The 17,273-nt window shown below is 39.2% G+C and overlaps 1 protein-coding gene across 2 annotated transcripts in view; it reads left to right on the top strand.

The window, feature by feature from the left end:
* The window catches only part of FGF9 (fibroblast growth factor 9), a 42,288-nt gene extending 25,445 nt beyond the window's left edge, over positions 1-16,843 (top strand). For both annotated transcript variants that reach the window (XM_056132834.1, XM_056132833.1), the window contains one exon: positions 15,677-16,843. In XM_056132834.1, the coding sequence (XP_055988809.1) occupies positions 15,677-15,922 (246 nt within the window). In that variant the 3' untranslated portion in view covers positions 15,923-16,843. The remainder of the gene's footprint in view (positions 1-15,676) is intronic.
* The last annotated feature ends 430 nt before the right edge of the window (positions 16,844-17,273 follow it).

Here is a 17,273-nt window from a genome sequence, read left to right on the forward strand (position 1 = left end):
AACTGACAGTGTTCTCCGGGGAGACAGAAGGCCCAAGGGAAGGTCAGTGGGCTACAGGATCCCATGTTCTGCTGCAGTGACCATTACCGCAGGGTGGGGTCTCAGCTTCTTTGCTCGAAACTGCTGCCCAAGCCATGGGGTTTGCATTTGGTAACTGCTCCCTCTAGCCCCTCAGAGGGTGATTGACTCGACCTTCACTGAGAAACTTGTTTCCTTGGAGCAGAGGGTACCACTGCTCCCTCTGCAGGGAAGAAAAATCATTCAGCCCCCCCCCGCCCCCCCCCCCCCCCCCCCCGCCCAAGAAATGTACATACTAAAGCAAAGGAACAGAAAGTGCCCTTCTTTATTTCTCTATTTACCCCCTGTTGCAGAGCTCCTTCCTGCTTCTCCCATTCTAGCCCCCCTCCAAGGGGTAGTCACCTACTTTGGGAAAACAGGCACTTTCTGGGGCAAGTGGGACCCTGCCCATCTTCAGCCTCTGGTCAGGCCAAGGGCAGTTTTTTTGCATGTGAAGTCCTTGTCCTTTGCCTCAGTGGCAGCCTGATGGGTGACCCAGAAATTATATGCACCCTAGCACCCCCATCTTAGGAGAGGAAAGGTTGTCAGCTTAAATAGAAACTTTACACAGTCATCTTCCTTCCTCGTTCTCAGCCCATGTGGTGCTAAGAGCTCAGACTTCAGCATACCCTTCTTACTGGTGACTGTCCTTAGAATTCTAACTGAACGTTCTCCTGCAGTTTCCTCTGCCTTTGTACTGAAGTGGTCAACAGCTCAATGTAATATTCTAAGACTCCATCTGCCAGGTCCTGCCAAAGCTCTCACTATGGGCTGTCGTGCCTTCACATGATGACTTTTTAAACATTTTATTATATTATCATATAGCACAGCGGTAAGGCATTTGTCTTACAAGCGGCCAACATGGCCAACCTGATTTCGATTCCTCTGCCCCTCTCAGAGAGCCTGGCAAGCTATGGAGGGTATCTCGCCAGCACGGGAGAGCCTGGCAAGCTCCCCGTGACGTATTCAATATGCCAAACACAGTAACAACAAGTCTCATGATGGAGACGTTACTGGGCCCGCTCGAGCAAATCGATGAACAACGGGAGGACCGTGATCCGTGATATATATTATTTGTAATGGGAATGAATGATATATATATATATATATATATTTTTTTTTTGCTTTGTTGCATTGTAAAGTCTAACAAGGTGTCAGTCTGCCCGGTCCTTTCTGCTCTCATCTCCCTCTCTCTCTCTTTCCCTCTACTTTCTTCCATTTCCATTGGAATTGCTGGATCTTTACATGGTTTGCTCTTGACTGTTGACTTGGCTTTTTATTCTTTTTCTTGCTCTGTTTTCCACGTTGACGAGGTTTACTGTATTTGGCGAGTTGTTCAAACTGCTAAGTACAACTCTGAATGGTTTGTGCTTGGAGATAAAGAATGAAGTGATAGAACACAGGGCGTGGGGTCTCATAGGGAAATTATGTCCACATTTATTCTAAATTCTGAAATTTAAACTTACGCGTAAGCTATGAAAGGATATAAAGTGTTCTGACAAATCAAAATATGGCATCTCTTAAAATATACTTTAAAATATTCGTCTCATAATTTTATGTTCCTTATTTTTATGGGCAACTCATTATGATTTTTTCCCAAATATCATGTATGTCTCTTGTCAGTTGAATTATATTTAATTCAACTTATGCATAAGAATAATAGCATCCATATCATAGTATTCTTGGGACTTTAAATATAATCATCATTGAAAGGGACTCATAGTACTATTATTTATTTATTTCCAAATTTTATTTTATTAAAGCACTGTGAGTTACAAAGTTATTCATAGTTGGATTTTGACATACAATATTCCTTCATTCATCCTACCTACCTCAGTGTCAACTTCCCTTCACCAGTGTTCCCAAGTTCCTGATTCTACTCTCCCCCATCCTACCATCTCATTATGATTTTTATTCACTTGAAGTAATTCTTTTTATTAGGGTTTCAATCTATGTTGATGGGGTGTTGATTTTATTTTTTTTTTTTAGTTGTTGAGCCACACCTTATGGTGCTCAGGGGCTGCTCCTGGCTTTGTACTTGGGAGTGGTCCCTGGAGCACTACCAAAAATGGGAACTGGGGTTGGCTGCATACAAGGCAAGTATCTTACCCCCCTGTACTATCTCTTTGGCTTTGATGATGATTTTTAATGCCCACATGTTAATGAACTCATCTAATTATTAAATGTCTACTATCAGAATTGGTTTGCAGGCACTTTATTTTTTTTTAAACAAAAGGCTGCATAAGGATACAAATTTGGTGTCTTGGAGGAAGAATGTGATAAGAATATGGAAGGGAGTTGTGATGCATAATAGAGAGGGGTCCTGAGAGAGTTCAGTGGTCACTGTAGTGTCACAGAGTGAGAGCTCAGCGCCTTTCTACAAGAACAGAACCATTTCTCTCTCACAAGGTGGGTGTTTTGGTTCTAGACAAATCTGGTCTGACATTGAGTTCAGCTGGCGTAGGAGTTGGGCATCTAAGGCAAGTGGAGGGTGCCAAAGAGCAACTTTAGTTTCATTACGGTTTTTTATTTTTAATTTTTCAGTGAGTGTGGTTGGAAATGGTAATGCAGGGGCCCTGGGCCTTGTCTGGGCATCTGTGAAAATTTCAGAAGCTCCAGCATTCTTTGTTTTGGTGTTGTATGTCATTTGGTGAGCAAGTCTTGAATTCCCTTCAGAGTTGACTATGCTGTGACTTTGTTATCTTTCTCTTTCTCACAGACTTTGAGTTTTATGCTTTGTAGGTTCTCTGAGGGCTGCTCTCTCTGTAGAGCTGGGCTTCTTTAGAAGCCTTCTTAAAGCCCTTTCCTACTTGCAAACTCTTTTGCCTGAGAAATCCAATGCAGGTAAGTGCTCTCAGAAACACCTCGAATTCCTTATGAGATTGATTTTGAATTCTTTTCTACTTGTGCTTTCAGAAATCTTTCACCGTTGCCTTTTTTTTTTTTTTCAATTCCTACATTCACTTTTGTGAACCAGGATGTTAAGAAAGCTGGGATGTGAGGTAAGGCAGGTTGAGGCCAGGTTTAGTGAGGCCAACACTGGGGAGAGGGTGTTGGTTTCCCCAGAGGCAAGGAAGTGGGAGCCGGACACACTCTGGAAAGGGCCTGTCTAAGGGAAGGCAAAGAAGCACTCCTGCTATTAGCTGTTTCCTCTCTGACAGAGCAGCCTCAAGCCTTGCATGGCTTCTGCACATGGTTGGTTTTTAAGAAGATCTCTTAGTACTGATACAGTAGATTGCGATTTATTTACTTCCAAATTTTATTTTATTAAAGCACCATGAGTTACAAAAATATTTCTTTATTTTTGCCAAGTTCAGTAGACTGTCACTGTCACTGTCACGACACTTCGAGAAGAGAAAGGGAAGGGCAGGAAAACTGGAGAATAGGGTGTCCTTAAGTTGGGGGCCTGGGAAAGGAAAACCACCTCTTTTTATGTTCTTTTGACATAAAAAGTGGGTGAGCACTCTGCATTGGGCTTAAGCCTGATGGATGGGAAGACATAGGCGCAGAGGAAAAGCAGGATGTTTGAGAGGATATACTGCTGTATATCTTGCCTGACTACAGAGCCTGGGCCCATTCTTCAGAAATTTCCCTCTGGGCCCATCCCTTCTAATCTTGTCCTGCTTGTTTTCCTCTTGCACCATGTGGCTATATCAGAGGTGCTACTTCCTCCTCAGAGTGGTCAGAAAGATATGAATGGTTGGTGGAACCCCCTTCAAAAGGGGGTTTGTTCATGGGCCCTTGGTTGAGGTCTGGGGAAATCATGTCCATTGTGGGATGCATCAGTACCTGTAATTGAACGAATTTTAGGAGACAAGAACCACATTTTGGAAAGGTTTTGGAGAGAGTGCATGGGTGAAACTTCTCTCTTGCTTCCTACTTGAGTGCATTTTTCGTTTGCTGCCCCTGACCCGTGTGTGGTGGCTCTGAGGTAACCTGTCACCTTTGGTTTCCTTCTCTCTTTGCTAGCTCTGCTGCTCTTTCCTTTCAAGCCCCCGACCACTGTGTCCTGGCAAAGCTAGTGATCGCAGTTCTGCTCTCCCTCTGCATATGTTCTGTAAGGCCCAATCCCTAGACTTTTAGAACCAAAGACACCCTAGACTTCACAGTCCTATTCTGTATTTTAACAGATTAGAAAATTAGAGGCCAAAGTAGTTCAGCAGCACCTCATAAGTTACCATATTTTTTGTGTGCAAATGTTTGTGGAAGGTTGGCATTCTCTTGCCAGGGAGAATGTTACTCTTTTAGTTTCTTAAGACTAGTCTTTGGGTATAGACTGTCATCAGATTTGCTCAGATAATAGTTTCTTTTCTTTTATTTCTATAAACCGGGTCCTGTATTTAACCTGCCTGTCTGTCATAGAACATCTTTAGTGCATCTTTTTTTATTCCATTCCTTACAGTGTGACTGGTCATTATAAAATACAGTGGTAAGATTCAGTCTGTCTCTGTAGGAATCCTTTTTGAATTTTACCTCTCAGGCTCTTTTAGTTTCCCAGTTTCCCTTCCTAGTCAATCTGGTTCTTCAAGGACATTCTAATTTCAGATTGTGCAATAGAGTAAAATTCAGTTTGACTTATTTGTCTAGCCTTTCTGTATCTTTGATGTACGTTTTAAGAGGTAGTTGAAGGACATACTCTTATCAGATTGTCTGTGTTAAGAAATGTCATATGTGATTTTTTTTATGACTTGATATTGTAAGATCCTAAAAGAAATTTCATGACTTTTTCCCTTGTGTATTTCTTTGTAGAAAACTTGTCTATGCATTGACACAAGCAAATAAATTCCCTAAAATTAAAATTAACTTATCAGGTTTGAATTGTTATTCTTTGGGCAAGATTTTCTTACCCTGTGGGTCTTCATCTCGGAAGCATTATTTAAAGTTTATTAGCTGCTATGGTTAGTTCAACAAATGTTCATATCTTTAGGCTTCTAAATTATCTCGTCTGTCTTGTGGTGGGTAATTTGGCAGGTCTGACCTTGGCAGCACTGCTGGTGCCACACGTCTGGTGAGCACATAGGACAGAGGATGTCTGCGTGTGACTATGGATTCAGACCGTGCTCTACCTTTCAATTCTTACCCACCTAAGTAAGCTGCTTTGAGAGAAAGTGTTCTGGTTTTGTTTTTCTCAGGAGAGAGAAGACTGGGGCAAATGCAGTTTTGGCATTCTGTATATTCTGAAATATTGTGAAACATTACCAACTTACTTGCTTCCTTTGTTCACATTGACTGAACTCAGGTGACCTATTTGTTTGCAGTTTGATGGCTAGGATCACGGATAGAAGAGCAGGCAACAAGGACCATTTTCAAGAGACTTTAATTTTTTTTTAAATGGGGTTTAAGATGAGGCATACTGAAGTCTGAATTGAGCTCCCAATAAAAATAAAAAGTGTTGTATTTCTGCCTAGCCTCTGTGTTGCTTTCTATTTGGGAACTTCCCCCAGGAGAGAAGAGTTTGAAAACTTGGTTTCTTCTTAATGGTCCTTTAGTCATTATATTTAATCACCTTGATCCCTGCAACAACTCCCATTAAGACTTTGTTGCTATTATTAATGAGAAAGATCACATTGAAACAACTGATTGTGATACTACAGGAGGTTTGAATACTAGGATAGCAATAAATGGTCGATTTAAGGATGTTAGATCATTTATAGAGTGTTTGAGAGCTCTAGAATCAAGCCACCTTCTTCCTCTCCACCTCTCCTCCTCCTTCCTTTTCCTTCCTTCTTCCTTTTTCTTTCTTCTTTCTTCTTCTGGCATACTCTGCAGTACTCAAGGACTACTCATGGCTCTGCCATCAGGAGTTACTCCTGGAGAGTTTGGGGGAACTTAGGGCATGCTGGGGTTGCTTAGGACAACCTTGGTTGCTGTGTGCAAGGCAAGCGCTTTACCTACTGTACTATCTCCTGGGCCTCTCAAGTTATTTCTTGCCAGTTCACTGACCTTGGCTTTATGTGTGTGACATTTTATGCAAGTAGCTTAAGAAACCCACTGAGTTGAATAAATGCAGCCATTTGGACAGTGTGGTTGAAGCTATTCATATAGAGTTATATGCATATATATATAAAGTTATGGAAAGTTTGTTTTAAAATAGCAGCATGATATGACAATGCATTTAAAAAGTAAACTGTTGAGTCTGGAATTATGTAAAATTCTGGATTTCAAGTTATTAAATGGGTATAACTATAAACTGGGCATAAGAATGCCCATGTGGATTATATATTTTCCAATGTTCTAATATATTGCATTAGTGTCTATATGAATTTATATCTTAAAAATCTCTAAATGTTCTCTGGAGGTACATTATTATTATTTTCACATCATGTCATACTTCTGTTTTAATAGGATTAGTAAAATTTTTGAAGTTTTCCTCATTGTTAAGAATTTGGTGATATAAAATGAAAAGAGTTAGTTGCTAACATTCACCAGATTTTGTTCCAAAGTTTGGTTTTAGTAGACATTTGAATTAAATCCACATTCTCCATCCAAGCCTAGTGATATAATTCAATAGTTCAAAGATAGGTATGCCATAAACAGTTAGAGTTAAATAATCTAAAAAAAAGTTAAAACATGGAAATACAATAAAACAGGAATTGATCACTTTATAGTGGAATACTCTATAAACTGTCTGTATTGAAAACATGTGCTGAGTTTTCAAACATCTGAGTTCTATAATTCTAAAATGTATAGTTTATGTGGAGGCAAAACCTTTTTCCCCTCCTCTGCATATACATAAGAATACAGGTTAAAATATTTTTATTGTCCCAATTTGCATAATTTAGCTTAAAATTTTTTTATCTTAATTTAAATTATGATTGAACACTTTGGAATACAAATGCATAACAGAGATATATCCACCTAAGCCACATATTTTATCAGTCAGTACTGAAATTTGTTAAGTGCTGATGTTTGTTTATTCACTCAGTAAATCTTGTTACTTTATCATCCTGTAAAACAAAAACAACTCATTAACATAATACAAAAAGAGAAATAAGTTATTTAATAATGTATATATATATGATACAGAAAAGTAAGTCTTCCATTTTTTAATGGTCACTTTAATTTTAAGGTATGTACTAGTTTTAGGAGCTAAAATACATCAGTGGGTATTTTAGCTCTGTGAGATCAGGACCATGTTGTTTAACTTTTGTAATCCGAAATTCCATAGCACTCCCATATTAGGGATGCTTGGACTCTTAAAGTGTTGACTATAGGTTCTTATTATTTTCAAGAAGCTAATTCATCTCATTTTCTGGGTTGCCTAGAAAGCCACATCATGTGTGTATAATTGGATGCTCTATTAGCCTGTTGGGAGAAATGAACCCTGACAAGACCAACTCAGTTTCTTAGCTTAGTCAACTTCTTTTTCTCAAAGTTCTTTTCTTCTTGTTCTAACGGCATGGGAGATAGCCCCAAGGGATGCAGAACATGTCTTGCATGCTTGAGGTCCCAACTTTGATCCCTGACATGACACAAATTTTTGTTGTTGTTGTTACTAAAACACCGGATGCCACAGTGTGTAAAATGAGAATCATTTTTTTGAATACTGAAAGCACCATATTATATTATAATATAATGTGCCTGCTACTGTAGACTTTATTTATTTATTCATTTATTTGGCCACAGCTGGCTACACTCAGGAATCACTTCTGGCAGGGTTTGGGGGACCCATTGGGGTGGCAGGAATACAACCTGGGCTTGGGCCTGTGCAAGGCAAGTGCCCTGCCCTCCGTACTGTTGCTCTGGCTCTAGAATTTTGTCATTTTCTATTTACTTTGATCATTCTTTGGCAAAATAAAGCTTATTTCTGAAAAACACTACATTCAGGAAGAAAGAGGAAAGGAAGCACGGGACTGTTAGGAAAAATGCTGTTGCCCTGAATTTTTGGGGCACAGTCTATGAATTTCTGTCTGTTGTCTATCACTCCTCTCCATGTCTGAGAGGTCACAGATTCATAGATCCTTCTGCCGCCTTTTCAGAACAAAATGTCACACAAGGCTTCCTTTCATTAACACCCCCAGTCTACATTCTTTAAGTGAGCAAGTAGAAGCCCTTCCCCCCCACTTCACCCAAGGTTATTCCCAAGACCCCTGCAGCAGTCCAATGCTCCCATCTGGGGAGGTTTTGTCCTTTTTGGAAAAAGGAAGAATTATGCTGCTTAATACTGAGTAAAGCATGTAAGAGTATCACTTGGGTAGCACTGTCGCACTGTCCTTTCGTTGTTCATCCATTTGCTGGAGCGGGCACCAGTAATGTCTCACAACAAATTGTGAGACATGTTATTGTTTATGGCATCTCTAATAGGCCATGGGGAGCTTATCAGGCTCTGCTGTGTGGGCAAGATACTCTCGGTAGCTTGCCAGGCTCTCCGAGAGCAGCGGAGGAATCTAACCCGGGTTGACCACGTGCAAGGCAAATGCCCTACTCACTATGCTATTGCTCCAGCCCATCATTTGGGTAAAGATACTTAAAATTAACCTCTAGGTTAACAGACCTCTGCAAAGTTTTGAGCAGTTTACAAAAACTAAAAATATCAGTGAACTTTATTTTTACAGAGTAGAATTTAGGTTCAGATGTTTTCCAAGGAATATTGAAAGTGATTTTTAGTATATTTATCAAAAGGATACTGTGCCAATGTACAGACTTTTTTGGTTTCATTTGGTACTATTTTATTTTGTTTTTATTATTTTTTATTTTTTAATTGAATCCCTGTTACTCACACAGTTAAAAAGTTAAAAAGCTGTTCATGGTCAGGTTTCAGTCATACAACATTCCAACACCTATCTCTCCACTAGCACACATTTCCCACCAGTTTTGTGCCCCTTCGGTACTATTTTATTGCCTTGCTTTTGGTCAAATGTCATAAAGGCTTAAGATTAGGAATCAGAAAATACTGTGTCAATATGATTCGTGAATATAATTTTAGATTTTTCTACCATATGTATATGTAAGTGGTAGCAGCTGAGACTGCTCTACTCAAGTAAAATACAATTTGTATGAAATAAAAATGAATATATTAGCAGTTTATATCCACCTGAAAAATCTCCACATAAATGTGCTGTTTGAAAATTAAAATTTAATTTGAAAATGAAAAATAAGAAAGAAAAACCAGTCACGGGCCTGTCCTTGGCTGCTCTGTCCTTCGTATGACCCCCAGTTACTTCTTGCTCTAGATGCTTTATTGGTGGGATTACAAGATCCTTTTTTTTTCCAGTTTATTTTATTTTATTTTCCACTACTTTATTTAAATACCATGGTTTACCAAGTTGTTCATGATGATTTGTTATGGACATTCAATATTCCAACACCAACCAGCCACCACCGTTACTTTCCCTCCACATCATCTCTATTTTTCCAATCATACCTCAAGCTTGTCGCTGTAGCAGATCCACAATAATTTATTTTATGTTGCTTGTTATCACTTAATAGCTAACAAGATGATAAAAAATATTTTTTTTAAAAAAATTTTATTTTATTGAATCATCGGGCTGGAGTGATGGCACAGCGGTAGGGCATTTGCGTTGTGTGCAGCCAGCCTGGCCGAGCCGGGTTTGATTCCTCCACCCCTCTCAGAGAGCCTGGCAAGCTACCGAAAGTATTCAATATGCTGAACACAGTAACAAGAAGTCTCACAATGGAGATGTTACTGGGCCCGCTCGAGCAAATCGATGAACAACTGGAGGACAGTTCAGACTGTTCTATTGAATCATTGTGAGATACAGTTACAGGCTCTCATGTTTGAGTTGCAATCATACAGTGTTCAAACGCCCATATTTTTGTAGAAGAAAATTTATGAAAGTTGTTGCATCTTATCATGGGGACATTAAATCCTTGTCTGAGGCTGAGGCTAAGCTGCTGTTGCAAGTTAAGCCTTCTTGTTAATGTTTTTGTTAGTTGAGATTGGTTGGCATCTACATTACAAGGGGATACCAAGATTCTGTGATATAGACCTGGACTCACTGCCCATGTATTAAACAGAATATGTGACTCTAACTATTTTCTCATTCTTAGAAATAGTTGGTTCTCATGATAAGGGATTATGTTGTTAAAGTAATGTCAACAAGTACCATTATCTGCTGAGGACTTCCTCTGGGCTAAGATTTATCTCTTGACTGCATATCAGGCAGTACTTTTTACCGCCAGCCTGGTTTAGAGATACGGCGACTGAGATTTGGAGAGGTTTAGAATGCAGTTGGGAGGGTGAAGCTGATGTCTGTGGTGGTCTTTGACTCTGAAGCAGATCTTTACCCTGTGTAAATGCCCACAGGCAGAAGTTCTTGTTCACATATTTCTAACCCAAGAAAGACCACCATGGTATAGGTGTGACATCTATGCAAAGAAAACTTGGACCTGTGTATAGCTCATAGTTACTGAAAAGAAGAGGAAATGTTTTTGTTTTTATATAAGGTTTTTGTTCAGTAATGATGTGATTTCATGCTGAGGAAAAGAAAGCTTAATTTGAGTTAGTTTTGCTTTTTCTGTTTCTGGGCCACATCCAGCCATTCTCAGGGCTTACTCCATGCCAGGACATTGTACTTTTACTCCTGCTGCAATTTGAATTAGGTTTTTGTGTCTTTTTTAAAAAAGATTTTTGGGCTCTATGTGGCTGTGCCTTGGGCTTACTCCTGGATTGAGCTCAGGATTGTCAGTCCTAGAGGGACTTGGGGGAATAACGAGGGGATCAATTGAACCCAGGTTTTATGCACGCAAGACAAGTGCCCTGCCACTCTCCTGTCTCTCCAGCCCCTTTTGTGTTCTTAGTATTATTATGTCAGCATATTAATTTAATAGTTCAGTATGTCTTATTAAGTAAGATAAGTGAAGGTCATTTCTTTAGAAAATGTACATAATCACGGTAAATCTGAACCATACATTTTAAGCCAGGAACAATTTTGTCTAGGAAAATATTTATGATAGAGATGGAAGTAAAAATTGAAATAGTTAATATCATTTTTTTTTGTTTTAGAGGCACATGTGGTAGTGCTCCAGTGCTTATCCCTGGCTCTGCACTCAGGGATTATTCCTGGTGGGGCTCCGAGGACCATATTGGGTGCCAGGAATTTAACCTGGGTTGACCCCATGTAAGACAAACACCCTATCCATTATACTATCTCTCTTGCTCCCAAATAGTTAATATATTATACATGATTTTTATTTATTCTTATGCTTTTATTTTTTAAATTTTTACAATTATTTCTGTTGTTTCAAACATACATTTTATTTCATCCACTTAACAGAGATAAGAGAGAATCTTCCAGTGGAAAATGTTGAGAGGAGCTCTTCCTTGGATAGATGGGTTTGAGCTGCAAGGTGGAGCTTCTGCTGCACCCCAAGTGGGAGCCATCCAGTTGAAGTGGGAGCTACAGATCATTTCTTCCTTCCTATAATTCACCGTGTCCCTATAAAAGGCACTGGCAGCTCCAAGCATTTCCATCCTGTTTGTCCTTGGTCTATGCATTTTTTCTATTGTCAAGTATTTTAACTGAGCAATACTTGTGCAATGATTTTTTAATTTTTTTTCTCCTTCTTTTTAAACTAATCTTTTTGCATGTGAGACACCATGGTTTTCAGTAGTGTCTGTGGTAGGGTTTCATGTATATAACACTGACATGCCCCACCAGAGTGTTCAGTTCCCTGCCCAACTCCAGATGTGTTTGGGAAGTGCTGGCCTTGTGTGCTTTGGCTGTACTCATGAGGAAAAAAAGAGAAAGTGCTCAGACAAATTGGATCAGAAATGAAAGGGAAGAGATTGCAACAGAATCCTCAGGAATCCAAGACATCATGAGAACTTACTACGAACAACTCTCTGTTAAGCTGGAGATGGAAACCTAGGAAAAAAACTTGAAAACAGCTACTATGAGAACTTTAAAACACTTAAGAAAGCACAACATGATCAAAATGACCAATATACCTTAAACTGCTATATAGATACAATGTAATCCTTATCCAAATTCAGATGACATTCTTAAACTTGATCTTAGAACAACTTATGACTTAGACCAGTCAATTGTAAAGTTTGTATGGAATCTTAAAAGACTGGGACAGATGAAACCATGCTAAAAAATAAGAAACCAGGAGGCATCTCATTATGTAAGCTACACTATAGCACTGTAGCACTGTCCTCCCTTTGTTCATTGATTTGCTTGAGCGGGCACCAGTAGCGTTTTCATTGTGAGACTTGTTGTTACTGTTTTTGGCATATTGAAGTGTCATCCGTGTGCAAGGCAAATGCCCTACCTGCCGTGCTATTGCTCCAGCCCAGTTAATTGACTCTAAATGATATTTTCCTCCTGGGCATCTGTTCTCTTAACTTAAGCCTCAGCTACCCTTACTTCCTAGCACTGCAAAAGCAGGGTCCTGACTAGGAACTGGATGGACCCAGGGCAGGCGGTGAGGTATGTGCTACCCTGGCATCAAAATGGGCCTGGCCAAAGCACCACAATGCTTAACTATAAGTTAAGAGCTTGGTCATGGACAAATGTTGTCATGATCCAAAAAGCAATAACTAGATTCAGACCCTGCCAGGGTTAGGAATGATTCTTCTGGCCTGAGCACTGTAGTCTGAGTCTGTGGCCAGGAGAGCCGCACTACAAGCCTCAATGTATCTCTTACTGTGTCCATACAAAAATGACTAATATTAAGATGTTAATTAAGATGTTAGGAGAAGAGGAATACCCCCAGGTGGTGTTTCTGCCCTTGAGCATGATGGACAGTCAGGAAGGGCTTTGGAATACCATTATACAGTGGGGGATATATAACCATAATAATCAAAACAGGTTGGTATTAGAATAAGGACAGACTCTCTCACCAATGCATCAGCCTTGTTCAAGAACAGCCCCCTAACCCCCCTAAATATATGGTCAGTTAATTTTTGACAAAGGAACTTAGAACAAAATAGAATATAGACAGCCTCTTCAACAAATGGTGATGGGAGATTTGAATAACCACTTATAAGAAATAAAAGCTGGATCAATGTCTCACATCTTACACAAAAGCCAATTCAAAGTATATCTAAGACCTTTAGGCCAGATCAGAAACTACAATGCACAGTGAGGAAAATATAGGCAGAATGTCCCAATATTTGATCCATTTACTGGCCAAAAGCAACAGAATAACAGAATAACAAAATAGAAAAACAAACAGAATCACATTAAATTAAAGAGTTTTGCATGACAAAATAAATACTGGCTAAAAGTAAAAGACAGCTAACTGAAGGGGAGAAAATACTTGCATTCAACTCAGATAAAGGGTTGATATCCAGGATATACAAAGTCCTCACAAAGATCAACAACAAGAATAAAAATCCAAAACCCCATCAAAACTGGGGAGTAGAAATGAACAGGGACTTCTCTGAGGAAGAACAAGGGATAACCAAAAGGCACATAAAAATGCTCATCATTTATTATTAGGGAAATCCAAATCAAGATGACAATGAGATACCATCTCACACTAGTGAGAATGGCACACATCAGAAATACTGAGAATAAGCTGTGTTGGCAGGGATGTGGTGAAAAAGGAACTATTACCTATTGCTGGTGGGAATATTGTCTGAGTCTACCTTTATGAAAGACGGTATGGAGATATCTCAGTAAATTAAAAATTGAGCTGCCATATGACCCAGCAATTACACTTCTGGGCATCTATCTCCAGGATACAAAATTGTTCAAAAAGATATATGCACACCATTATCCATGTACTTAGTATAATAGTTAATAAACCTATATGTCCAGCAGTAGATAAGTGGATCATGAAGATGAGCTATATGAACACAATGGAATACTTTAGATCTGCTAGGAATGATGAAATCACGCAACTTGTTGCAACATGAAACTGGAAGATATGTTAAATGAAGTAAGCCATAAGAAGAATGACAAACACAGGATGATCTTACTTATAGATGGTATATAAAATAACTGGGTGAGGGAAAGCAATGTTTGAAGGGGGGCATGCGTAGATTACCCTTGGCCCCAGAGTATGGGAGAAGGACAGAGAATGAGCGAGAATTTGAGAGGGGAAGAAGAGATAGATGGGAAGCAAAAGAGATAGGGGTCAAAGGAATTCTAGTGCCTCTGTGGTGTAAAAGAGTGGGATAGCTAACTATCCAAACCACAGAGTTAACAATACCGAAAACAAGAGATCCAAACTTCAGCAACTAAAATGAAAAAAATGTGCCTGTCAAGGTGGCAGGTGGAGGGTGAATGCCTGGCAGGGAAACTGGGGCTTGGTGGAGGGAAGTTGATACTGGCCATGGGACTGATGCTGGAATATATGTCTAAAATTCAAAATTCAACTATGAATAACTGTAAATCATGGTCTTTTAATAAAATTATTTTAAAAGAGAAAAGGTTTAGTATGTTATTTTTGGTTTTGGTTTTTCTTCCATCTTTTATTTTGGAACCATACCCAGAAGTGCCTCAGGGCTTACTCCTGGTTTTGAGCTCAAGAATCACTCCTGGTAATGCTGGGGAACGTATGGGGTTGGAACCCTGGTTGGCTGCATGCAATGAAAGCACCTTGTCTGCTGGATTATCTCTCTAGCCTCTAGTTTTTGTGATCATTGTATAATTGAAACCCAAGCACAAAAAATTGTAAATCTCTAACTGTACCTCATGGTGTCTCACTAATAAAAATTAAAAAAATTAAAAAAAAGAACCATAAACAGGTATAGATTTGAAAAGTTTCAGTTTGGCAATGAGAGCAAAAGAGCATTCACTTCTCATGCCTTGCCTCACCCAGGACCCAAGGAGAAGTCAGAGTTTGTGCTTCTCTCAGGGCTGTGGTGTAGATCTTTTAGCTTTGGGAATTGAAAATTAAGTACTGCTTCTCCTCTTGGTAGGTAGGTGCCTGATCATGTAGCTTTTAAAGCAGGAGTTGAGTAGTTGCATCCAATGCAAACTAAAAGGCGGTATGCTGTAAGACTCATTCAGTTTTAATAGGAATGATTACACCACCAATGTATGGATCTAGAATGATGCATATTACAAAATGTTATTATAAGTAGCCATAACTAGATGTTCCTAGAAAATACAGATTTTTAGACTTTCTGGATCTGAATTTTAAAAGATGGAGATCAGGGTACCTGTATTTTGTAAAGAGAATGCAAGGAGATTATTCTGCCTTCTGATGTTTGTAAAACAAAATAAATCAACAGTAAATCAATCCCACAGCCTCCGGGGCATAAAGTGTGTGATATCCTTCATGCTGTTGACACCGTTGTTCTCAGTGTAAGTGACTTTATGATAGTAGATTAAAGCAGGAAATGTTCATGAAAATCTTGGGCTTCAGCTGTGGCTCTCCCTTATGGGATGGTTACTTCCTGATGATGGTCATAAAAGCAGGGGCAGATCACTTGCACGGTCCTTTCCCTCTTTGACACATCCCGCTAATGAAAAGGTTCAAGTTGAAGACAATTAGGATGTTTTATACTCCAGCCATTAATCAAAATATTGAGCATAGTTAAATTCACTGAGGCATATAGTTTTGGCAAAATGGATTCAATGAGTTAGGATCTGTGTTTTTTTTTCTCTTAGCAATTATTGCATAGACATTGAATATCACCTTTAATGCAGAGAGACTAATTTTGTGAAATATTTATTTGTTTTGTTTTGTTTTTAAACAGGAAAAACTAACCCAGGAGTGTGTCTTCAGAGAACAGTTTGAAGAGAACTGGTATAACACATACTCATCGAATCTGTACAAACACGTGGACACTGGAAGGCGCTATTATGTGGCATTGAATAAGGACGGGACCCCAAGGGAAGGAACGAGGACTAAACGGCACCAGAAATTCACACATTTTTTACCTAGACCAGTGGACCCCGACAAAGTCCCTGAACTCTATAAGGATATTCTAAGCCAAAGTTGACAAAGACAATTTCTTCACTTGAGCCCTTAAAAAAGTAACCACTCTAAAGGTTCATGTGGTGGGTTCTCATTGATTAGCTGTGCCATCACATCAGCGCCACTGTTGCCAAACTTTGTCGCATGCATAATGTCCGATGGAGGCCTGAATGGGATCATGCTGATTTTGTGCTGCACTTAAAGGCTTGTCCTCCTGGAGGATCGCCCAGCCTCACTTGCTTAATTTCCGTTGAGAAGAGGGGAGGGAGACTGAAAGCTGTGTGAGTGTGTGAGTGAATGGGGAGCAGGCAAGAGGGAAACAGAAACAGAGAGGACAACGGCCTGATGCATGCTGGGAACTAGACACACTTTTCCATGTTTTGATCAGTTGTACTTCATCCTATACAGCACAGCTACCATAATTCGATTCATCAGGATTTGGGCTGGTGGCCTGCCCAGGGGTACGCTGCCTTTTCAAAGGCATGGAGGGTGCAAGTCTTACTTAGAAGACTTTTTAGTTAATTCTCACTGGAATCATCCCAGTGAATTTAAAGCAAAGACCTCTTAGTAAAAATAAAAAAAAGTTAAATTTATTTATAGAAATTCCAAAGGCAACATTTTATTTATTTTATATATTTATTTATTATATAGAGTTTATTTTTAATGAAATATGTACAGGCCAGATAGGCATTTTGGAAGCTTTAGGCTCTGTAAGCATTAAATGGCAAAGTCCGCTATGAATCTGTGGTAAATTCATGCAAGTAAATATAATGGTGCATGGATAAAAGAAACTAATGACCCTAATGTACTAAAGGCGACAATCTTTTTTGTGCCCGTATTATTGTAAACATATGCACATCTTTCATGACACTGAGTATTCACTCTTCAGACTGCTTGTTCCATAGCTTATCCCAGAGGATTAAAGATAAACTGGGTCTCAAACTTTTATTCTGTGTCTTTAATATTTCCTCTCTCATAGTGACTTACTCCATCATTGTAACTTCACAGTTGAAAAGCGTTAGGGTTGGTATATGTACTATTTGTTTTAATCTATTGCAGACTATACCAAAGCTAAATAATGACTATGCTTTCATTTTAGTGGATCCTCTATAACCCCAGGAATAACTTCAAACATTGTACTGATTTAGAATTCTCAAAAGAGTGGGGAGGAAGCTTATAGAAGCACAGCTGCTTTTCAAGGGACAGGAATCAGATTCAAGGGATTGTTCTTGTAAACTTCTTATTTGTGCACTCGGTTATCAAATGTGAAATTATACAGGTACCATGGGGTCATTGTAACATCTTTTATAGGAGGTTGCTTTTGGTGCAAACTGTCATAATACCTGCTAATAGCACCCATCAAGTAAATCTTACAA

The sequence above is a fragment of the Sorex fumeus genome, unplaced genomic scaffold (assembly GCF_029834395.1).
Source record: "Sorex fumeus unplaced genomic scaffold, SorFum_2.1 ptg000095l, whole genome shotgun sequence".
Classification (NCBI taxonomy): Eukaryota; Metazoa; Chordata; class Mammalia; order Eulipotyphla; family Soricidae; genus Sorex; species Sorex fumeus.